The sequence below is a fragment of the Platichthys flesus genome, chromosome 8, assembly GCF_949316205.1.
Source record: "Platichthys flesus chromosome 8, fPlaFle2.1, whole genome shotgun sequence".
In the NCBI taxonomy this organism is placed as follows: Eukaryota; Metazoa; Chordata; class Actinopteri; order Pleuronectiformes; family Pleuronectidae; genus Platichthys; species Platichthys flesus.
In genome coordinates, this window is record NC_084952.1 from 6,880,963 (window position 1) to 6,905,470 (window position 24,508).

At 40.9% G+C, this 24,508-nt stretch overlaps 1 protein-coding gene across 2 annotated transcripts; it reads left to right on the plus strand.

Annotated features, from left to right (window-relative positions):
• The first annotated feature begins 2,023 nt into the window (after positions 1-2,023).
• LOC133959352 (solute carrier family 4 member 11-like) lies at positions 2,024-24,165 on the plus strand. Of its 2 annotated transcripts, none has more exons than XM_062394495.1 (20): positions 2,024-2,165; positions 11,931-11,981; positions 12,805-12,882; positions 13,429-13,472; positions 13,787-14,006; positions 14,141-14,222; positions 14,454-14,577; positions 15,365-15,574; positions 16,890-16,974; positions 17,126-17,251; positions 17,433-17,546; positions 18,129-18,261; positions 18,516-18,589; positions 19,236-19,494; positions 20,025-20,131; positions 21,199-21,364; positions 21,569-21,742; positions 21,962-22,157; positions 22,795-22,964; positions 23,583-24,165. In XM_062394495.1, the coding sequence occupies exons 1-20, from the start codon at positions 2,105-2,107 to the stop codon at positions 23,647-23,649; spliced, it is 2,541 nt and encodes an 846-aa protein (XP_062250479.1). In that variant the 5' UTR covers positions 2,024-2,104; the 3' UTR covers positions 23,650-24,165. The 2 variants fall into 2 exon arrangements, with proteins under 2 accessions (XP_062250479.1, XP_062250480.1); XM_062394496.1 differs by lacking the exon at positions 2,024-2,165 and adding an exon at positions 6,203-6,325.
• The last annotated feature ends 343 nt before the right edge of the window (positions 24,166-24,508 follow it).

Below are 24,508 nucleotides of genomic sequence, written 5' to 3' on the forward strand. Positions count from 1 at the left end.
CTGTACTTTGCGTTGAGTGCTTAGCAAGTGTTGAGACGCTAACACGCTAAGCTAAGATGGTGAACATGGGAAACATTACACCTAGTTTATTAACATACATACGTGGCTCTAATTGCTGCTGTGCCTGAGTAGATTCTCATGCAGATATGAAGTCTTGTTATTGAATTGGCGTCAAGTTTAAAAAGGTCTCTGTGGCATAAATCTTCCTTATTGGAGAAAATGTAATTTTATATTGTGTTCTGTATGTCTGCTGACAAAATTTTAAATTCTCTAGCCTTTTAATTCCTGGTTAACTTTCACAACAGCTACTGTTTCATCCTCATTCAGAGATTACTCATGGCTTATAATATAAACATTCATGTTTTACAACACAGATGTTGCCTGCATGGTCAGGTTTTAGTTAAGAAAATGGGACATCCATCCTCACTGGGCCTGATGAGCTCTCAGAGAAAGGATCTGAAGCCATTTCATCACGGCTGCTGCTGTTGTTTTTGTTCGTGCATTCAGTTTTAACGTGAACAGCTTCAGAGCAACGTTAAACTTAATGCAGTATTTCTAAACCACTGAGGAGATTTTAAAGTGTTACAGTGATCAGTGAAACCTGTGCAGAAAATCTGCCTCAAAAATATCATCTGAAAAGTGATATTGTGCAATAGATTCCCTCAGATACATATGATGTTTGTCTGTGATACAATTAGGTGACACAATAAGTGACCGATTTCAAAAGGTAAATGATTGTTGCAAATTCCTAAACAGGAGCAGCATCGGTGGATGTGATTTACATATGAAATGTGACAGCACAGTGATGGTAAGGTTGAGCTGATTCACATTAACACACATACTCATAAGTAGAATATGATGAAAGGGACTGATCATTCATTACATTACCTGCTGTGTTAATAACGCACTTTTCTATTAATACGTTACATAAGTAGTATTTTCCCCTGTCAGTGTTACTAAGGCTGCATCAGATGAGACCTCTAAAGACGAGTCTGGCACTGCAACACTTCTTCCTACTATTACACAAGCAATAGAGGATCTGGAAACATCCTGAAGTTACTTGATCCGTGCACATAAATCTCCATTTCTAAATTAGAGCCGCCATTCTGAGGGCCAGACCACACATTTCAGGAGTAATGAGATGGAGAAGCATGGCGAACAAAGAGTGTCTCATCAGAATCTGCCGGCAGAAGCTGCTCCGATCAAACATCCCCGACATTTGAAATGGAGTTCACCTTGAAGGCACGCGCACCCACTTCTCACATTGATTGGACAACTGTGAAGAGTTGAGAAAGTTAGCTGGCTTCGAAGTAATGTCTCTAGTTCATCCACTAACCTGTTTCTTTCTGTCTTTTTTGATATGTACCAACACTGAGTGGAGAATCTCCTTCTGTGTGGATCATGTGTAAAAGCCAAACTCCAGTGAAAGTAAATGTCCAATTCTGCAATCATCCTCTAGGGTACATGTCATATCTGGTCTCCCTCACTCTGACGGCTGACCTTTAACCCCGCCCCAGGTGGGACAAGACGTCATGGGAACTTTTTTTTTTCAAATCCTCTGCAAGAATAACTTTACAGGATTCTACTACTGGACACTTCAGGATGGACTTCAGGTTCGTCTCTGCATTGCAAAAGTGATAAAATCAAAGTAAGGATGTGACGTGGTTGCAGGGACGAGCAGTAACTGTCGCCCTACAAACAGATGCATTAACATGCTTATTTGGTGGTCGGGAGCCATTAGAATCACATGAATACGATGCAATGCTTTAGCAAATGGTTTAGCAAAACAGCAGTGGTAAATGTTTTACAGCAGAGTGACATTAAAATATCAATGAGTCCCAGTGTGCGTTTCCTCACACCTTCCTACCCCCCTTCACTTCGTCTCCTTTTTTGTTGTGCCAAAATCCCACGTTGAAGTCAGCTTCTCTGTGATTGGCAGAGAGGCCATTAAAGTGTTATTCATTGGCAGCGACCCCGTCCCATCTACCTTTGGGCCTGCCACTCGTGCTGCAACTCACACAAACCCCTCTCAGCTCTGTGTGGACTTTTCATCGCCCTATAGAAAGTAACATATTTTACATTATTTTAAGTTGAAGGAATCCTGATGAAGAGCAGGAAGGAAGCAGAGGAGAAACCAGGAGTTACTGTGAATCATTTCACTGAAGGTAAGAATCATGAGACTGAAAAAAAGTATGTGTGGATGATCTGTAAGATCTTTTTCTTTGATTTGAGGAGGTTCCTGCATGTGAAGTTTTAGTCTTACAAGGAAACGTTTGGCTTGTTTTCATGCAACTGTTATTTTATCAACTTAGCACTTTGAAATCATATTAATTTATGCATAACTATTATTAGACTCAAATATTATTGAAGTAAACAATAAAATGTGACAAACCTGTGATGAAATAATGGCCCCTGAGATTTGGATCGCCTCTCTATCCACATACAGATTTTGTTATTCAAGCATGTTTAGAATGATATGAAGTTGGAGTTTTGATGCAAATGGGATGACCTTCAAGGAGAGAGGTCAAAGTATGAACACAGGGGGCTGCAGATTAGTAAGAACGGATTTAATACACTCAGGCAACAATGAGAAGAAGAAGGGCTTTTTGGACACGTCTACAAAGTTAAAAAGACTTAAGTCTGAATTTATTTTGTCATACAGAGGAGAGTCGTGTCAAATATGTCAATATCTTCTCAACAAAATCCAATATACTTCTTGTAAATTCACATCTATTGCTTCAGAATAAACGGGTAAATACGCTTTTGTTATCTGAGAAAGCTGAACATTGCCATGAAGGAACCATTAAATGTTAAACAAATACTGGCTCCTGTGTAATAATCTTCATAATAATCACACCGATCAATCTCTCCGTGCCCATAATTAATGTTTGACATGAGTCCTGTTACAGATTTATAGCTACACTCAGTCAAATATTGTCAACAAGTTCTAACAGTTTTGTTTGTCACAGAATTCTTTGATGTTTGTACAGATTTTACTTGAAAATTCACTTTATATGTTGCTTTAATAACCAACAGCTCAGACATATCGTGTTCTGAAAATGCTCCACGGGTGTTCTGATGTTTGCGTTTCCCTCAGTTATGCCCCTCAGGCACTCATGCAGGTTGATTAATGTTTCATTGTGGACTCAACTATACTCATGGTGTTCTTGCAACAAACCCTTTGACCACAGAACAGTGTTTAGTTTATTAATGCCACACTTCATTGCTTTCCTGGCTTCTGTTTGTGATGCCTTGGTCACTATTTGACTCAGGTTTGATACAGTTATAGGTGAATGAAGTTAAGGTTGTTTTTCCAATTCTTACTTTTACTTTTTTTTTTTTTAAAAAGAAATATTACAAATAATAAAAGGTTTCTGCTCTAGTTTGAGATCAAAAATAGATCTTATCAAAAAAACGATATTATGAAAATGGCTTCAAAAAAATAAGAAAAATTTAATAAAATGCTGCATTGTAACATGAGACTGTGCTGCCATCTTGCGGCAGAAACAGGAACAGCCACACTTCCACTTTGTTTGACTTGGGCCAAATGATGATTGCCTGTCCACCCTACACCAATGAAGCTGCCCTGGTTGAAAAATACTGAGCACCAAAGTTGATTTCACCTAAAAAATAACTTTAATTAAAGTTGGATTGTAACTTCATAAATAACTTTAACATCTATAATGTGAGTAATTTTAATTTGTACTTGTTAATTCAATAGAGGGAATCCACAGGGAGAATCAGCTTTTACAAGGACTCTTTGTTTTCAATGCAAATGTAAGTCCCTGTGGAAAGTCACGTACTCTCACGCAGGTCATTTTCTATTACTTTCTTGTTGTTTAAATCAATATTCCTCAGTGGGAAGGAAGTGTTCCTCCTGAGCTGTCAGATAAAAACCTAGCATTGAAATCCCTCCTACATTTTTTTCATTTCAGAAGAAATAATTGCAGTTTGTTCCTTGTGGCTAAATTAAATATTTCTCTGGAGTCTTACTCAATCCAAAGCTTCACAGCCTGTGTAAACAACTGGTGATAAACAAGTGATAGTTGAGCCTCATTGTTTCCCTCACTTAAGTTTTATTCAGTGAAATATATAGAAGAATGTTCAGGACACCTGCATTTGTCACTGCTGCTGCCCGTTTGTGTGTGTGCTCTTGCACAGCTTCTTTGTGAGGACCACAACATACGGAGTGAGGACATTTCGGGAAAGTGAGGACCTATTGGCCGGACCTCATTTTGTGACCCCCTCTTTAATCGACTGTTTGGAGGTTAAGACTTGGTTTTAGGGTAAGGGTTAGAATTAGGTTTAGGTTTAGGTTAGGTTAAGAATTAGGGTTAGGCATTTAGTTTGGATGCTTAGGGTTATGGTAGGGGGCTAGGGAATGCATTATCCCAATAAGTGTGCTCACTAAGGTAGCTGTTAAAACGTGTGTGTGTGTGTGAGAGAGAGAGAGACATATAGAACAAATATAATATTTATGATATCTCTTTGTTTAAATGTGTCATTGTTCTTGGGGTGGTCACCTGTTGTCCGATTGTTGTATTTAATTATCTTCTTTAAGGGGGATACACTGTCTGCTTCTCATAAAAAACGGTAAAAATATGGTTTTAATGATGCAATGATAAGAGACGATATGACAAGGTATGATAAGATAAGGTACAATAAGACAATATAATATTAGATAAGATACAATGAGACAAGATAAGATAGATTAGAAGAGACAAGTCTGACAACAGGGAGATTTTTTGTGTGGACAGTAAAGAAGTAGACATCAGTGAAGCAAATGAATGAATGAATGTCAACAAACAAGGAAACATAAAAATAGAAATAGAATAGAAATAATATATAATGCCAAAGTGTGAATATACAGTGAAACAGGAATGTTGCACATGAGCCATAGAGCTGCACAGACAGACATGACACAGCTGTTAAGTTAAATGAATCTCGTTGAGTTGAGTCATTCTTTCCAAAGTTATGACGATTTCATAAATGACTCAAAGATGCACATTTTCCACGAAGAACCCGCAGAATCTTGATCATTGAGTAAATCTATGCATGGGCCGTGTTCCAACTGTTGGGGGCGGTGTGTCTTTAGTTCGATGCTTGATCCATCAAGGACTCTCTCCTGGTCCGTTCGGCGTTATTGCATGTGGCTTGCATCAGGCTACTTCTTCGTAGTGTAACCTTGACAGTGTCTGACAGGGCAGAGCTTTCTGTGTTACTCGTCGTCTGCTTATTTCGCTTTAGCGGTCGCTGCAGTTTTTGAGAATTTCACAGATCTGTGTGAACGTGGTATCAAAGAGAAAGATGAATTAGGGAGGAGAAGATATTCATATGCACGAGGAGAGGAGCAACCTTTGTCCTCTACAGAGTTTGTTCTAACAAATAATTGAAGAGGTGTTCTCTTTTAAAAGTATCCTGGGAGTTTTTGAGGAGTGAATGGACTGATTGAAAATTCTTCAATTTTTTTGGGATTAGCAATAGTTCAGTCCTAAAGGACACACACAAAGTATTTGGTGAGAAACATAAAACTAATTTAAACCGGAATAACTAACTCTTGAACACCAGTGTGATAAGAACTACCTGACATGACGAATACTATCTTTGGTAAAGTTTGAATTGACATGGAGGCAGGCAGAGTTTGTTACCAATACTGTAGAAAGCCGATCAGGCGATCAAGATGGCCTGACTTTCAAGGAGTTTCCCGGATACATCTTTACACACACATTAGCACCACACTGTTTGAAATAAGACTCTGTGGGCATGTAGCGCGCACACACACACACACACACACACACACACACACACACACACAATGGAGTGAAAGATTTTGTTTAGTCAAGATAAACAGGTTATTCACTTTCTTAAATAAACAGTGAAATAACGGTGACAAACTTTCCAAACTCACCTGCCCGGACCATTTTCAGTACAAAACAAATTTAACAGAGGATTCATTATTATTTATATTAATTGAATCTAAATACAAGTCTTATTCGCAAATGCTATCAAACTATGTGAAATTAGCTTCGGTATGTTTCAGTACATAGGCACAAGGACCCAGCAGACACACATACTTCCCTCTCACCCTCCTCAAGCCTCCCCTTCCGGCCCTCCCTCTCCCTCCCCCACAAAGCCATGTGCTGCTGGGAGATTCTACTTCAGCTTGTGTTTGTGTATGAGAGACACTGAGAGGGGATCACAAGAGAGTCCAGGGTGTTAGAGAGCAGAGAGGATGATGATGGGTTGACCTTTGGGAAGCGTCTCACCTAAGAAACAAACCTGGAGAACATGGAAGCCAAACAGGTCCTCCATTTTGTGCCATCTGGTGAGTTTTACAGGGCTGGTGTGGGGTGAGAAGGTCTTCCATGGTGCAACATGAGCCATCTGTGTCAAACTCTCTCTAGAGCAGTGTGGCTCTTTGTGTGTGTGTGTGCGTGTATGTGTGTGTTGCTTATGATATTAATAAAGTGGTTTCAAAGGGTCAATAGCGTTTGTATGAATGGTTATAATCTTTAATGGTACAAAACTTTATTACATTACAATTTTCAAAAAATGTCCAGCTTTTTTGGCTGCAATTTAAATGTCTTTATTAATGCCTTCATATTCATTGTGTTCAAAAAGGAATATGAACAAGATACTTTTACTGTTAAGAGAGACAGAAAGACAAAAGCCCAAGATGTGGGACAATATTTACAATACAACAAATAATGATCATTTTGTATGTAATGGAAACCTGCTAATTATTTTCAACCTCTGTTTGAACGCACTTACAGCAGCAGTCCAGTGAATTGAATCAGTCCAGACAAATATATTGCGTCCATAGAATATTGTTTATCTTCGAAACACAACAACAGTTACTTTCCAACAAAATAGAACTAACTGACAATTGGTCCATAGAAAATTCAGCAAATGCAATTAATCATTGAAAAATTCCATACTCTATTTATTGTATACAGGTAGAGAATCATTGGGTTTGGGTTGCTGGTCAGATATCAAATTATCTTTCGGAAATTATGTTGTTAAATCTTTTGATTAATTAGTCAAAATTGGCGGTAAAATTGATATTGAGAATAATCCTCGGTTGCAGCCCAACATTTGAGTTTTAATGTGTTTCCTGTTCTGTGACATTTAGGGGTTAAATAGATTTTTCTCAGGTCAGGGATTAAGAAGATTAACTGGTGGAAAAATGTGTGAAATTCTAATCTGGCGAAGTTCAAAGCTTTTTGTTCCTGTTCAAGGAATTCTCTGATTGGAGCTGACGATTGTGTGATAGTGTCAAAGCTGTTATCCAACCTAAAGTGTCTCTGACGCTTAGTACCTTTTTTTCCTCAGTTTTATTTTATCCAACTAAACTGTAATGTGATAAACAGGAATTACCGATTCGAGTTTCAGAGGGGGTGGGGGTAGCTACACAGCGTCCAATGTTATTCAGATGAGACAACTGAGACACTGATAACAACTCTCTTTGTCCTTTTGCAATACACTGTTGCATCGCAAGTCTCAAACGATTCATATGGAAATGGTGAAGGATTTTCAGCATTCTCCATTGTTCCAATGTTCAATTGACCACCTCTCAATGCGCATCTGGCTTGCTCACCTTCACTCCTCTCTATGGAAGATCGTTAGGGATCCTGTCTTCTCTAAAATCTGAAAAGTTCAAACCATTGTCAAAGAAGCTCCATCTAAACCATGATTTCTAATTGTCGGCCGATCTACAATTTTACTCTCCTTAGTAAAGGTCTCCGAATATATGAGAAGACCACTAAAAACTCAAGAGGACTTTTGAGTCAGGTTTCAAGAAAACTGAAACTCCTAAACTACAATCTAATAGTGTCAATGGTCAAAGTTTCTATCTGTGTATTGTGCAGATTTTAATACCAAGCACCAAAATATTTACATTCAGAGGATTGAGAAATGACTTTCAGGACCTGACTGGCTCAAATCATATCGAAAGGTCATCTGGTAACTATGTCAACATTGTATGTGGAGTCCCTCAGGGATCAATACTTGGTCCATTTCTCTTCAGGGTGACCAGGCTGCCTCTTCGCCACATAATGAAAAAACACAATGTTGGCTGTCATCACTATGTTGATGATGCACGCATGTCAGCAGAAGAGCTAAGACTCAAACACATGGATAACACAAAACTTCCTCTTTCAGTTCCATGTTGGCAACTTTACAGAACTACTTTTTTTTATATAATTTATAAAATTAGCTTTCTAGGATCAGGCAGATGCAAAACAAAAGGTATTCTTCCATTTATATTTGTCAGTTGGACATTTGCAATTCCCTCCTCATTCCACCTTAAAGGATTGTGGGCATACTGCAGCTTACTGCAATACTGCCACCAGCATTTTAACAAGGCATAAAAAAAATTACTGCAGCCTCTATTCTCAGATCTCTGCATTTGATTTGTTTTACTACTGACAATTAAAAAAACATGACTTCTTGTCTCTAACATAGTTAATAACTAGAAAGGGGGAAAAAAGAGGATGTGTATATTGTTGAGTAAAGTATAACTAAGTGGTTACTGTTGGTTCCCTTGGTCATATCCGTGGTGCTGGATAAACAAACATGGTCCTTGAGGTGTTGAAGTGGAATGAGCTCTGGTTCCTCCTTCCTGTTATTGGCTATTTCAATATATGAATGTGCGCAGTGTGCCCTACAGAATGTGCACTGTTCAGCTGTGAGCATCCACCATGCTCAAAGAAGGTCCTAAACAGAGTTGACTGAGGCTCAGCAGCAGATATCAAAGTAGAGCTAAATATATTTTTTAATGCAGCACATAACTGTACATCTTAATAAAAAGCACACAATTGAAAAACAGGCATTTATATTTATAAAAGCAACTACAAGGGAGCATTATATTCATGAACACCAATACCTCGTCTCCCGTCTGCTGGTTTGACCTTGCAGAGTTCAAGTTTGTCAGCTTTGTGACTCGGGGCACTCGATTCCAGAGACCCAACAAGGATTCTTGTGTTTCCTGTAGCTCAAGGACATCCTCTGCCCACAGATAGCAGGATGGCAGGGATTAGTAAAGCATCCCGCAGGCTTGAAGTCAGCTGAAGAGGATAAGACAGAAATTTATGAATTGGAGAGTAGGTTCAGCTCGTCTCCTGAAATCACTTGACTGGATAATTCATGCTGGATTGATGTTTAAATCAGTGGTGGAGGTAGGATTGTTATATATCAGGGGCCTTAAAGGGGCCACAATTTACACAGAGGGGCCAAGTATATGTCAAACAGCCATGCAGGATTCAATAAGGTGCACATGTTTGCTAGTCCACTCCGAGCGTCGACCTGGTATTGCAGTACCTCCAAGAACGGTACACCAATACTGTAGATGGCGGTCATGCACCTTGACGTTGGTTACCATCTTTCAATACACCAGATAGACCTGTGACAGGACAGGGGCTAATCGGATTTCAGCGGAGGCCCCAGCCCTGGATCTGCCCCTAGGGCAAAGGATGTGTGTAAAAGATTAGTTATCATGTTTTAGCGATATTTTACAGGTTAGAGGGATTTTTTGATAAATAATATTAATAACAATAATTATAAGCAACACAGGGACAATTTCTTTCGTCTTTAATGAAACTGCATCTACAAGCCTAGCATGGTTCACAAACGGGGCCAAGGGGTCAGAAAACATGCAGGTTATTTTGAGGAGTTTCCCCCCTTTTGAAAAACGTAAGGGTTGACTTACACCAGCACCGTTACCAGACTGCACCGTAGGTATGAGGAGGTCAGAGCGCCTGCTGATGGGAAACCCACAGGCATGAGCCATCGTAAACCTACAGTCCTGCAGAAAGACTGAAGTATTACCTCTGATAGATTTGATTTTGGTTCTGAGTGAAAGTTCCATCTCAGTCTTTCTTGTCAGTTTCCATTTTTGCCATAGAGATGTCTAGTATAGAGCATTAGACCAGTTTTACAGCGGGAACTGATGAGAAGAGTATGTGGGACTACCGGTCACTGGCCACCAGAGTCTACGGTCCATCATGCTGCCATTTAGATAAAGTTAAGGGTATTAACAGTTAACTTGACCTTTGTCTTTAAGAGGCAAGACTATAAAGTTCTGGATCAAGCAGACTGAACCATCCTCCCCGCACTGAGGCACCCTGTTGTCTGTGACTCCCGTGAAGAGGAGGAGGCCTGGGAATGTTCTGTCTAATCTGCTTTGAGATATAACCTCACTCCTGGGCCCCGAGAGCCAAACTCTGCCTCAGGCGGGGAGAAGCTCATGTGTGCAGCTCCAGCGGTGTCTCACATATACACGACTGCCTGTATAAACATCACACACAGCTGGTGTCAGGGTTTCATTGTAACTGAGAGCAAAGGGGTCTTTTTTTCCAGTTTCTCACCATGTTTAATTTGTTTTAGTGTCTTTATTCACAATGTCTCCATTTGACATTCCTCTTCTTTTTATTCACATCTTATAACACATCACTTGTTGAGGGTGTTTTCGTCGCTTGTGAAGTCACAGCTACTGTCAGAGAGTGAGAAAAAGCAACAGGGTCAAACAGTGTGAGTCCACGTGAGGGCCAGGTTCACAGTTTTATCACCGTGTGCTGGTCAGTTTAACTGTAAACAAACATCTCCATGAAAACACATTAGACAGAAGGTCTGCAGTGGAGGAAAAATCAATGCTTTCTAATATTTAAAATGTTGTTTTTTTGTGACCTGAGGGTTTAAGACATCGATCATGAACAGCAGCGTGTTTATATATATATAATATTTTCACACTGCCAGGAAAAAAGTGTCTTACTTTATGTTTTTTATCGATACTAAAATGATTCAAGTATTCAGTTTTATAATAATAAACTTTATATATATATATATATGGCACTTTTCTTTAAAAAAAAGTGACAAAGCGCTTCTCGGAAAGCTTTTTTTTTATAACAGCAATCAAAATAAGTGAATAGAAGATTATCAGTTAATTAATAGATAATGAATGAAATTAAGTTACATACAAAATAAAACACAACATTCCTCAAAGCTCTGAAATAAAAGTGTTTTAAGAGGAGATTAAAAAGATACTAAGGGTGTTTCCTGTCTGATCTCTACAGGTAAACTGCTCCACAGGTTCAAGGCTCTAACAGCAGAGTACACAGATCATCAACTTAGATCTGGGAATGACCAGAAGAGATATATCACGTATAAATACCAAAAGTATTGAAATTCATATGGAGACATACAATATTGGTTCAGATTGCTTAAGCCCCAAAATCCAACTCGACCTCAGTGTCCTCAGTGATGGACACAGCCTGATGTCATTATATAACTTGTAGAGGATGATTAGAGCGGAGATGATTTTGGAATCAAATCAGGATTAAAACTTTTTTTATATTAACAGTCATTTGCTCACAGTGAATACTCTATGAGACGCTGCAGTTTCCCTCAGTTCCCGGCAGCTTTGTTAGCATCTTTCAGCTCATTGTTTTGGTTAAATGGCCTCTGCACTGCCTTCACCACTGTTGTTTCCAGACACAGCGAGCGGCTGTTTTCAGCTAAGAAACTCTAACACCAGACAGACTCGGTAACTAGCAGGTGAACATCGTGAAGCGTTTATGGCTAAAGAACCAGATATTTCCCTCCGGAGATATTTCCCTCCTCACGGAGCTTAATCACGATGCCAGATGAACACTAATGTTGCGTTAAATCTGCTTAATGTGTTTATAATTGAATGTATGGCAACTTGTTCACCATATCATCTTTATCAAGTTATATCAACTGATTTGTTATTATTACTGCCAATATTCTTTATTGTCAAAATTCTGACTTTGCCTTTTTTTTGCAATCATAACATTTCATAAGACACTGACCTTTACCTGATTGTTGTCTTTGCAAGTTACTCATTGATTTATTAATTATATAAAAGCAAAAATAAAAAATTTAAGTTGTGTAACTTTGTCTTTTCTCCCTTGCAGATGCTCCAGCCACTGGGAGGTCCAAGAATGGATACGTGTTCCAAGAGATGGGTGCGTAGCTGCTGGAACATATTTAATTTACTTTTCTTCTCAATCTGGGCGCTTCTTTTTTTAATACAAACATTGAACACATAATTAAGTTTGTCCCCTCCCGAGCTAACACCCGCTAATTTATAGCAGCAGTTATTTATGCTAACCCATGCCATCGCTGCTCGCTGATGACCAATTTCTCATACGGATGAGCACAGCCAGTCCCTTCGCTGTGTGCAGAGAGGTTAATTAACGGGTAAATAATGAGGCAGATGATCTCTGAGTCAATGATGGGCAGAGGGAATAGTCATATCTCAAAGCTTTTGCCCCGTGAAGGGTTAAGGTTAATTCTCTAATACTGCGGCTGTTTCACCTCCGTTAATAAAACTCAGTCGTGATGCCATTTTTTAATCGTCTGTACGATGAGGGAATTTATGAGGGGCGGCTATTGTTACGTGGCTGCACGTCTGGTTTGAGGAGGATTTCTTTTATAGCTCCTCTCCTTCCCGCTTGCCGTGTGCTTGTCAACAGATGGCGGAGCTGTGGGAGGGCAGAATAAATCGTCCCTTATTGGAGACACAGCGCGCATCGCATCTTAACCTTGATACAAGGAGCAGTTTATCTCAGCTTGACTTATCGCACTGAGCCAACAACTGAGGCTGTGACTGGCCTTTATCACCGCTGGTTACTTTTTACGATTCACTCAGTTGTTAAGGGATTTTTAACAAAGAAAAAACGGTTCCCCGACACATCTGAAGTATCTACAAAATAAATTGCAGTGTAAAATATATTAACGGATGTTTAGTCGTCACTTGACTGGGACTTTTTTATTTTGTATCCACAGAGCTGCAGGATGGAGAACAGGAGGATTCTGGGCAAAATAACCACATCTATGACAAAGACATCCAGATCAGTGTCTTAGGTATGGGGTGTGTGTGAGCGTGTGTATGTGTGTGTGTCACATGAATAAGCATTAACTGCCAGCTCGTTCTCTCTATTAACTATTGATACTAGAGGAAAAAACTGAATGTATATTGGATGGATGACATGTCTCCTCTTCCTCCCACTTTCCAAAAAACGAAGTTAAAATAACCCAGCTATGAACGTTGCCATATTTTGAGTCTGCACAGGAGCAGTTGAGGATCAATATATCAATCAAATAACTAGTTAAACCAAACACACTAAACCAGTTTAGTTCTAGTTTTATCTCATCTATTATCATGGGGGAGTTGGGACTTATCACCTATACCAGCCACCAGGTGGCGATCACGACACTCTGGCTTCACTTTTGGGGAACTTGCATGTCGTCCATCTCCAACACAGTCTATGGAGGAAAGTAAAAGTATACTTTGGTCAGGGCCATTCACACCTTTAGAAATAGGATATTGTGCATCATGGATTGGGGTGAAGGGACTTATGTGTGTTAGTAAAAAAGGTGAAAATGTAAATCTTGTGTTTCTCTCTTCAGATCCTGACAGTCCAGCATTTGGACTTTTAAATACAACAAGAAAAGTAAGATTTACTTTTTCCCATCAGTAACAATCCTTCCTGCAGAGAAGCTCAATCTCACAGCTCGAGCGCAACACAACTGTTCTATCTGGATGTTTTGTCCTCAGATCCCTAATCTGTCTGCTCAGATAACTGTTACTGACTAACTGAGAAACTGTGCTGGATTTCAGAGGAAACCTTTGAGATGGGAGGAATGTGGGGATTTAGAGCGACTGCTGGGCAATGCACATAATCAGAGAGAGAGCCCTTTCCCCTGTTTGTATCTCATCATGATCCCACATTAAAGTCAAATGTCCTCTGCTCTTGGTTCCCATCAGCATGTGAAGCTAATGAACTTCCAGGAGGAAGTGCGTGCCCACAGAGACCTGGACAGCTTCCTGGCCCAGGCGAGCATCCTTTTGGACGAGAAGGCTCAGAGTCTGGACGAGGTGCTGAGGCGGATGTTGACTCATGTGGTGGAGGACGGCCACGGGAGCTGTGACGTGGACAAGGTCATGAACTCGCTGTTCACCGATGCTGCCGGAAAGGAGTTTAATGGTGAGCAAACACATTTGAGAAGTGAACTTTTAAGAAGTGACTCATTCAGAGATGAAGCGTTTGATTGATCGGTTGCTTCACATATCTACCCTCCAGCTTTTTTCAGCTGTTCATTGCATTTTTATGCTTCACAGTTCACCTTCTGTCAGAGACCATTCAGGGTGTGACTGCCACTTCCACGGGGGTTCGATACCAGCAGTCCTGGCTTTGTATTCTGTGAGTTGATCTCCAATAATATTTATGTGGGCGGAAGCTATTTGAAACCGTTTCCATGTCAGTTGCTGAATTTATAAGGTAATTTCCCTATGTGGATATTTGCCCAGTCCATTCGACTGTACAGGGGGAAACATTAAACCTCTTTTATTGGAACCTGCCAATACAGACTGCTGCACAATCAATCAATTATACGCCACCGATTCAAAAATAACAGATTTCCGATCAATTCAGCTCCAATGTGCGGAGCCTGCAGAGACGCCATGTCTGTGTCGCCCGCCTGGAGAAGCCACAGAACTGGGGAGTAAACTGCTGCGAGGCTCGATTCGTCATCCTCATCCTGGCGCCTCCCAGAACGGTAAAGTCAAACTTGTTTCATTGGGTGATTCATTTATTAGAAGGTTGGCACACGGCAGAGGACACCACCTCCACCCTGGATCAGCAGCTTCCTCAAACCTTTTGTCTTATTCGTTTGGTCACACTTCTTTTTCGGGATGCAAACTTTTAATTCTCCTCTGAATCCATATTATCTTAGTCACATATTGGTAGTTATAGTGTTATAGCTCTGTTTATTACCGTAGTGGGGATGGAAAGGTCTACCCCTCTAGGAAACCACATTTCAAATCTACCAGATCTGGATTGTTTTATCTGGACAAAATTTCGATACAGATTTATAGATTAGACTAACCCTGAATAGGATTTCATTTTTAATCAAGATCAATGAGATATTCCCTGGGAAATGGCAGATATGTAAAGAAAAGAAGAATTAAATCCCTGGATTCGCCCCATTGGTCAAATCTAAGTCAAAGTTAAACTGATTCCTTCTCGGCTAATATACTATTCTTCCACCAGGTTTTGTGAAAAACCAACCAACCAATCAACCGACAGGGACAAAAACACAATTTCCTTAGTGCAAAAAGACAGATATTCAAGGTTTCCAGCCGTTTACAACCTTTTGATAATAAACAGAAATTTTTGGGATTCCTGAAGTCACAATTGAGATGTTAATCAGCAGAATACCAAAAAATAAGTGAACTCTTAAACCTACGTAGAATCCCCTGGACAGCACTTCTGAAATATTACTGAAATGCTTCAACACTAAGCAGACTGCAGTTTCCTTATCTTCTTCCTCATCTCTTTTTCAGAAAAGCACCAAGACGGCCGTTGAGCTGGGTCGAACGTTTGCCACGATGTTCTCCGACATTTCCTTCAGACAGAAGCTTCTGGAGGCAAAGACCCAGGAGGAGTTCAAACAGGAGTTGGTGTTCCAGCGGAAGCAGCTCTCCATCGTCTCGGAGAAGCCGGACGTGGAGGAGGTGGAGGATTCAGATCCACGTAGGGGGAAATCACTTCAGGTGCGAAAGCAAAGGGTGATGTGCCAAATGTTCCATAAAAACAACGGTGATGCCAAAAAGCAATAACCAGGATTTACGACTGTTTCAATCAAAATATGCTCACTTGTAAAACCAACATTTCTCTACTGACTTTCGAGTTTCGCCACATGTGGAAACCACCCGATCGTTTTCCCACTGCATCCAGGCACATCAAGCCGCGGGGCAGTAAAGTAGACGATCATGTCTGCCGGAGGAATTAGAAGCAGCTGGGTGCGACAGGCTGGTAAAAGCTGCCAGGTCTGCCATGGTTCTGGCAGCAGAATGTGTGCAGCTTCATTCACTGATGAAGTACTTCATTATGTCCCGTGTTTAAATTAAGAGGAGATGTGTGTGAGTGGCGGGGGGGGGAACACCCAAACACCGTCTACACAGAGAGCATCATGTCTGGGGGTTTTAAAAGACTGAAGTGAACAACAGGCTGCGGCGACACCTGATGTGATGAACAGCCTCAGAACAGAAGATAAAAGTTGGTTAATTACAGCGAAACCAAACCTTTATCCTGCTCTGCTCGTCCAGAACTGTACAATACACAAAAACAAGCTATAATTCAAAAATAACAATCATTCAAATAACACAACTCAGCTAAACTCTCTAATGAATAATTCTTTGTTTAAAAAATCTTGACATGAGGTTGTGTGCAGAGGTTTAACTACAAGAAAGGAAGGGTCATCCAACACAGTAAATGAAGGTTTAAGCACACAGAGGTCATTTATTAGAACTTGAGCGCAATAGAAAAATCACCTATGTGCACAGTGTTTCCTGTGGTGCTGCAAATGACTAAAACCCACTTAACCCACTCGCCTCTTTAAAGCTGGTTTATCCATCTAAAAAACAAAAACTGCTTATTTTCACTGATTTCTCAGGGGTCATGTGGGGAAAAATGAAAGGCCAAAGTGATTTAATTTATTGAAGATGAATGTAACCACACATTTTTTTATCGTTTGTAACATTCATGACCAAAAACAGGCTATTTCTAATAATGTTTAAATCTGATCTGACTTCTGTAAATCATTATCGCCCTACGTTGGAGACCACTGCCCTGGATGTGACGCTCCTGTCCCTGTGCTCATCATGATTTGCGCTTAAGAAGTTCATCTCAGATCTTCATGGAGATTTCGGTGCACTGAGAAAATAAGACAAGTCTTTGGTGCCATCAGAGAACACCTCATCCACTCCTGCCCCTTCACAGTTTTTAGTATAATAATTTCGCCCTGAGCTCGGTTCCGTCCTTCAAACTGACTGAAACATCTGGTGATTCATTCCTTTTCCCTCACAGTTCAGAGATTTCCTCAAAGCCGGTAAAGGTGTTTATGGCGACCTCCGCCGCAGACTCCCTCTCTACCCCTCGGACTTCACAGACGGTAATAACACTATCTCGTAACACCGCTTCCTAAGAGGTCATGTGGGCTGATTTGTTCGCGGTAGTGAATCACAAGATCTTGTTGTCAAAGCCTCACACTATTGATAAGTTTTTTTTGATATCTTTAATAACCCTTTAAATAATCCATCAAGGTTTATATGGGGAGGACCGCTCTCTGCTGAAATACACCACCACTGCTATTTTTCTCTACATTGCCATCCTGCTGCCGGCCATCGCCTTCGGCTCACTGAATGATGAAAGCACAAGAGGAGAGATAGGTAAAGACTCCGGCCTGTTGGCTTATTCTGCAACATCCCACCGTGTTATTACACAGGCATTTATGACCTGACAAAAATGTGAGATCTGTTGCAGAGATAAAAAAAAGAGTGTAACAGCAGAACTTGATTCAGAAGTTTGACGAACTTTCACCATCTCGTTTGATTTTGGTTTTGTTGACAGATGTTCAGAAGACCATCATCGGACAGAGCATCGGAGGAATCATTTATTCTCTGTTTGCCGGCTCGCCGCTCGTCATCCCACTGACCACTGCACCACTGGCCATCTTCATAAGTGGTGGGTATTTTGACCATCAAGTTTAATCAAGCAAATTGCACACACAGATTTCAGTTCCATCCATTTGATTCTTTTCACCAAGATCCATAAATGAGTCCTAAAGAAATCAGTGGAAATGTTGATAAGAGATTCATGGATCTGCCCCCTGATCTAAATATATGCACCACCATTTGTATTAAACCGTTTATAAAACGATTAATGTCGCTGGGGTCACTTACAACTTATTTCTTTTAGAGACATTTTCGTCGTTCTCCAGGGAATAATTCAAGAGTCTCTGGTATGTTTTGGGGACTGATTTATGTGAGCATGTAGAATTTAGTACATCTTGATTTCATTTGAGGAGACTGTTGGGCCCTTTGTGCTCGGCTGAGTAGCATTCTAGTTACTGGCAGTAAAGATTTGATTAGACAAATCAGATCCTTTCAGACAGGGGATGATTTGACTATTTACAGTAAACAGGAGTCAGAGCTGCCGTCAGTATCCCGGACAATGATTCATTAAACAACTAAGCAGCAGTTGGTAGTAAATCTACTGCAGACCTGACGTTAATGATGAGGTTGTGTGTGTGTTTGTGTTTTACAGTCATCAGGGGTATCTGTGACGACTACAACCTCGACTTTGATGCCTTCTACGCCTGCATCGGTTTATGGAACAGTTTGTTCCTCATCCTCGGAGGCTTGTTCAATGTCAGCTTACTGATGAAGCTCTTCAAACGGTGAATAAACAACTCGACTCTCTCGCCCGGGACAGAAGCCCCACACTTCTCATATATAACTAAACACTGAAGCGAGTGGCACTGAGGCGACGTCACGTGTTATGACTCCAGCCATAACCGTTAATATTGTTGAGTGAACGCCGCTGCTACTTCAGCCATCATTTTGCCTTGAATGGACTGTTATGTCTGGGCCCGTGTTAAAAAACTGTGTTGACTGATCACGCCATGAGTCTTTACCTTCCATTATCTCTCAGCTCAACAGAAGAAGTCATCGCATTGTTCATCTCCATAGCGTTCGTCGTGGATGCGCTGAAGGGAACCGTCAAAAGTGAGTGAAGTCAAGGTCAGACTACATTAAACATGTTTGAAATTGAATGCGGCCTCTGAGGCGAAGCTATCGCTCCACAGGAAACATCACGCCTGTCATTTGTCGCTGGTAATGTAGCCCAGCAGATCCACATATCCATCATGGAGTCTACAAGCATGAAATCGAACTGGACCTCCTGTGTGTCGTGATCTGATTTTACAACAGTTCACCTTGCTCCTGTTTATCATTTACGAAAAGGAGAGGAAAGACAGAGAAGACTGTAGATTTAGTGGACACTTGCTTCCTTCCTCTTTAACCCTCTGATCAAAATGCTTACAGGTGCATGGATGCCTGGAAATATAGTGAAAAAGACAATGTAAAAGAGAGGCCCACAGGGGTCACAGCGAGGTTTGCAGTACTTTTAGTTATCGCCAATACAGTTATCTCCCAATACTTCAAAGCCCAAGAGAAACCAAGTGACCCTGATTCAGTCAATGTTAGCTGCACTGTGTTATTACATGTTTTTTCCAGTTACAGACAAGTGCAGTGTCTAAAAAACGAGCATCCCAATCCCAGAATCTAAATAATAATAGATATTGTCACACGTTGTCTTCTAGTCTGTCTCTAGTGTCACACCTATCCTCTCCTCTTCCCTCCATCCTCACAGTTTTTGAGCACTTCTACCACGACCCCACACTGGCGACCACAAATAGCACGCTGGTGCTTCAGCAGATCACTGAGATCCTAGAGAAGGCAAACAACCAGACGGGAAACATGCTCGGACCTCACAACGACACTGGAGGACACTTGTTGGCCTTCCTGCCCCACACGTTGGTTTTATGCTCCAGAGAAAGGCCCATCCTCTGCCTGCTGCTCATGTTGGGGACCCTGTGGCTGGGTTACGCCCTCTATCTCATCAAGAAGAGGTACATCAGACATTCAAAATTGCTGTACCACAGAGAAAACTAGCATATTATATTAAATACAGGTTTTAAATGCCCACCATCAGTAAACTGTACAGTACAGAACTGTAGGACAATCACACGAAATGTAAACTAATTACAAACATTGTTCAAATCTACAAAACTTTGTTTTATTTGTGAGAGAAACATTACATTACATTTTGACAGATGCTAGGGATAGTTACTCTACTCCTTTAACTATAGTAGCAGCATATTCACTCATAAGCAGATGAGAGAAGCTGAAAAGTAAAAAGTACCTGAGTCAGACAGAAGGTAACAAATCATACACAATGATTTTCACCCATCAGTTTCAGTTATGTAAAACATGAGGTGCATGAATATTATCCTTGGATGTCATTGTTCGTCCCCATCCGTTGTAAAACATTCAGAACTTTTCATGGAATTTCAAATTGAAAGAATAACTACTGTAGAAACCGCGGTTAAAATTGTAGGATTTATTACATGTTCTGATGTGTCTCTCTTCGTCCACACAGCCCATATCTGAACCCCACCGTCAGAGAGGTGGTGTCTGACTGTGCTCTGCCGACCTCCGTCTTGATCTGCTCCTTTATCGGCTCCTACCTCTTCCTCGACGTCCAGCGTGAGTGAACATCACTCAAAATAAAAAGGATTGATAGACGAGAACCCTTCGAGAGTTTAAGTCACAACCTCGACACAGAACTCATTTTACTGCCCACGACTCCTCTCATGAAGGAAGGTATTGATATTCAGTGAGGTTTGAACCCAGTGCGAGTTCTGAATGAAGATGGATCAAAATGTAAAAGTCAGAGGGAAACAGTGAGGCTGAGGGAGCCGGCTGAGTGTGACAGAGCTGAGCAGGTGATCAGATGATCCTCGAGCCAGACAAGGACAATCAGGGTTAGTGATGAGCAGGTAGACATAAAAAATAAGCTCCAAAGGCAAAACTTCAAGACGAGCAGATAACGGCAGAAGCCCGGTACCACGAGGTGATGCAACATTGTGGTGGTGAACAGACCGGCAGTTACTGTAATAAGGCGAACAGGAGCAAAGCCAAACCTCTTAATCACAACAATATTTATCTGTATATCAATTAAATGTTTCGTCAATGCCAGAGAATCTTGTAGTGCACCTGCAATAAATAATAAAAAAGTTAATTCTATTAATGGCTAAACTTTGAGCCTCCATAAAGCGAGTGAGAAGCAGCTACACATACGTCAAACTCCCTCGCAGCGTCCCTCTCATCAGAGCTACACCACCGAAACACATGACCTCACACTGCCTGAGAACCGTTAGAAGACGACTTCTCCGTGACTCGGTCATCGACCTCTGACTATCTTCTCTCTGGCTCAATAAAACAATTGGTCATATAACTTTATTTAAGTTAGTGTTTCACAAACAACTTACCAACCTAGACTTAAATGTTGTTAACATGCTACATCTTAGCCTTTGAACAGAGATATTTGCAGCAGTTTGGGCACTGACTTAGTTTTACCTTCAAATAAAGTGTTTTTTTTATCATCTGTCTCAACTGTTATCTTGCCTAAAAACTGCTTGATCACCTGACCGCTTATGTTTTCAACGTGCACAACAAGACCAGAATCAATAGTTTCAAAAAAGACCTATGTTAGACCTCTGTTTGGTTTGTATTCACACCTGTTTTTTCATCGCTCTCTTGTCCTCTGTTAGTCCCTGTGTTCAGCGTCCATGACGGCCCTATCTTCAACTTCCCTCACTTTGAGAAGCTGAGCGGGCTGAACGCACTGAGCGCGGTCGGGCTGGGCTTCCTCCTCGCGCTGCTCATCTTCATCGACCAGAACATCGTCATCTCGCTCACTCATGTACCAGAGCACAAGTAAGACCCTTTTTTATGTTTATCATATAACATAAATAAAATCATCCTCTACAGCAGCATATCTTGATTTACACACCTATAAGTGGTTATGTTTTATATTCATGTTCGTTATTTATCAGCCGTTTTATCTCATGAATATTAATAGAAGCGCTGCTGCAGCCTTTCATTGACAAACTGTTTTGTGTATGTGCACGTCTGTACCAGGTTGCTAAAAGGCACAGCTTTCCACTGGGACCTGATGCTGACTGGTTTCATCAACATCCTCATGTCCTGCCTGGGGTTGCCATGGATGCACGCTGCCTTCCCACATTCCTCCCTGCACGCCCGTCAGCTGGCCAAGGTGGAACAGCACGTAGAGAACGGACACGTCTACACAACGTGAGTGAAGTTAGAACGAGGACAAAAAGCAAGCGAGGCTTTGAAAGACAGCGGCAAGGCACCGGTGTGTCTGCGCCCTTCATACCCTGAGCTGTGGAGCGTTTGTTAGTGCAGACCCAACAGTCCCTTTAAATGCAAGCAAGCTGCACCAAATTGCACTTACTCAGATATCAGTCTCATAATTCTTCCTGTACCTTTCTCTGCCTTTTTTTGCCACAGTATCGTCAGCGTGAAAGAAACGCGGATTACGTCTCTGGTAGCCAACATCCTGATCGGCCTGTCTGCCTTCATGCTGCCCATCCCTCTGCAGTGGATCCCAAAGCCCGTCCTCTACGGCCTCTTCCTCTACATCGCCGCCACGTCCCTGGACGGGAACCAGATGATGGACCGCATGTGCCTGATGCTTAAAGAACAGGTGATCAGGGAGGAGATAAAGAGGCTGATAAAGAGACTAGCTCCAGTTTGATAGTTATAATTCAAATATATTCATATGCCGGTAACACCAGACGGCAACAGTGGGAGGTGGATATCCAAACATTCACAGTGCAGAAAAAGTGTAGGAGGTGAAAATCTATGGCATCATAATTTAAAACCAGTTTCTTTTTGTAACAATAAATCATTGCTCATTGATAACTTCCATCTAAATAGTTGGAAGTTGTGTTATTATGGGAAACATTTTTTGTCGTAGTGAGACATGTCGAGCAAGTGAAATTTGATGTTGTTATAATAACAAACAAGAGAATCTATCCTCCCTTTGTCCTCTGCTTATCCGAGATTGGGTCATGGAGGTATAGCCACCCTACAAGGGTATCCCAGACTTCCCTTTCATTATCGGCGACTCCCCACGGCTCTTCCTTCGGGATCTTGAAGTGTTCCTAGGCCTTATGGGATATGTATGTCCTCCAGTGAGTTCTGTGTCTACCCCTGAGAAGATGGCACCCAGGAGGCATCCTGATTATATTAGCGCTTCTATTCCAAGCTCCCTCCGGAGGAACTAACTCCTCAACCACCACAGATCCTAAACCATATTGTTTTCCCCCGTCTCTGTCCAGACGTCGTATCCCCCCACCCACTACATCCGTCGGGTTCCCCAGAGGAAGGTCCACTTCTTCACAGGGCTGCAGATGATCCAGCTCCTCATCCTCTGTGCGTTTGGGATGTATCCTCTGCCCTACATGAAGATGGTGTTCCCCCTCCTCATGATCCTGCTCGTCCCCATCAGGTGAAACCCTGCTGCATTCCATTTGAGTTAATCTCGTTCATTAAACACATCTGTCTCCTTCAAGTCCCTGAGTCTATGGACATGAAGTAATAAATAGGTGAATTACTACTTTAATGAGTCTAACATGACGGGTCTCTAAGGGTCTTCAAATAGTAAATTATTTAATTGTAAGTGGTAAAATGTGCTGAATTTAGTACTTTTACTTTTAATCATTGAGATAAAGTGTTAATAACATCTACATTATGTTTCTTCAGTCATATTAGCAGTTCAGTATTTTCCAGTAGTTATTGCAGCTGGTTTACATAAGAATACTGTTAGTTGCGCACCTTGTGTTGTCTGTTTGTTGTTTATTTAGAAGCGGGATTATGCAGAAACAACTAAATATACCTTCAGAAAATGTAGAGGCCAAAAGGTTTTTTCTTCAACTGTGTTATATGACAAATAATGTAGGGTCATCAGACCACTTCCCCTTTGTTTTTGTGTATAGTTGGGATGTTTGTGTCTGATTTTATTTGTCCAATTCTCTGTTCTGTTCCTCCCTCTGTGGTTTATCCTTTAAGCTGCTGTCCCCATGTGATCGGTGTGTGTGTGACCGTTGTCTCTGTGTTTTCATCTCAGGACCAGTCTACTTCCCAAAATGATCGACGCCAAGTACCTGGACATCATGGACGCCCAGCACATGTAGCACATCACGAGAAGAACTCCATGATTGTGTTCATAGCTGATTTTAAATGCATTTGGACTGCAAGACTTCGATGCTGGTGACTCCGAGGCCTTTCACACCTTGTCTCATTTCCTGTGTCCTTGTTCAACACAGATTCACCATCAGTGTGGTCGACTTTTATGTGACATTCCTTCACCTTTAAAGCAGTGAACAGTCACAAATGGCAGATGTTGAGTTAATGTCAGACAGACTTTTATATATTTAAAAAGCAACATTAATCATGTGAGTTAGTTTCATGTTGTTTCAGAGAGAGAGCGTGTCTCTCACCTGATGTTCTGATGAGGTGAATAAGGATGTTACAAAATCAGTAATTTCACCGCTCAGAAATTCATTCATGTAAAACAGTCTCTCTCATTGGGAAAATAACTGGTATTTTTATTTTGAGAGGAAGCATGTAACGGTTTCTCTTTATCACAGTGTCGGGATTTAATCAAACTGTTGTACAACAACAAATAAAAGCCCTTTGTTGGAATTTAATGAATATTTCTCATTAGAATGTGAAAATGAGGAGGTTCATTTTCACAGTGTCTTTGGTAACTATTCCTTTATTATTAACCATGATGATAATTATCCGTCATTATTAGCAACATCAATAATAATAGTACATCCCATTCATTCTCAAATTCTATTATGCAAAATGATTCTAGCAAAATATATATATTTCTGCAACATGTTTTATGTTTTATTTATCATAAGATGATACATTTACATTTTCCCGTCAATAATTCAACAAATCCATCATATCTTTTTTGATATTCATTAAAAATCAAAACCTGAAATCAATTATTTACAGAAGTATTCAGACCCTTGACTCAGGTTT

Excerpts from the sequence above, each read along its gene's own strand:
- LOC133959352 (XM_062394495.1), top strand. The coding sequence starts at position 2,105 with ATGAAGAGCAGGAAGGAAGCAGAGGAGAAACCAGGAGTTACTGTGAAT. Across the intron at positions 14,578-15,364 it reads TCCTGGCGCCTCCCAGAACG|AAAAGCACCAAGACGGCCGT; the intron begins GTAAAGTCAAAC and ends TCTCTTTTTCAG. Across the intron at positions 18,590-19,235 it reads GCTGAAGGGAACCGTCAAAA|TTTTTGAGCACTTCTACCAC; the intron begins GTGAGTGAAGTC and ends CCATCCTCACAG.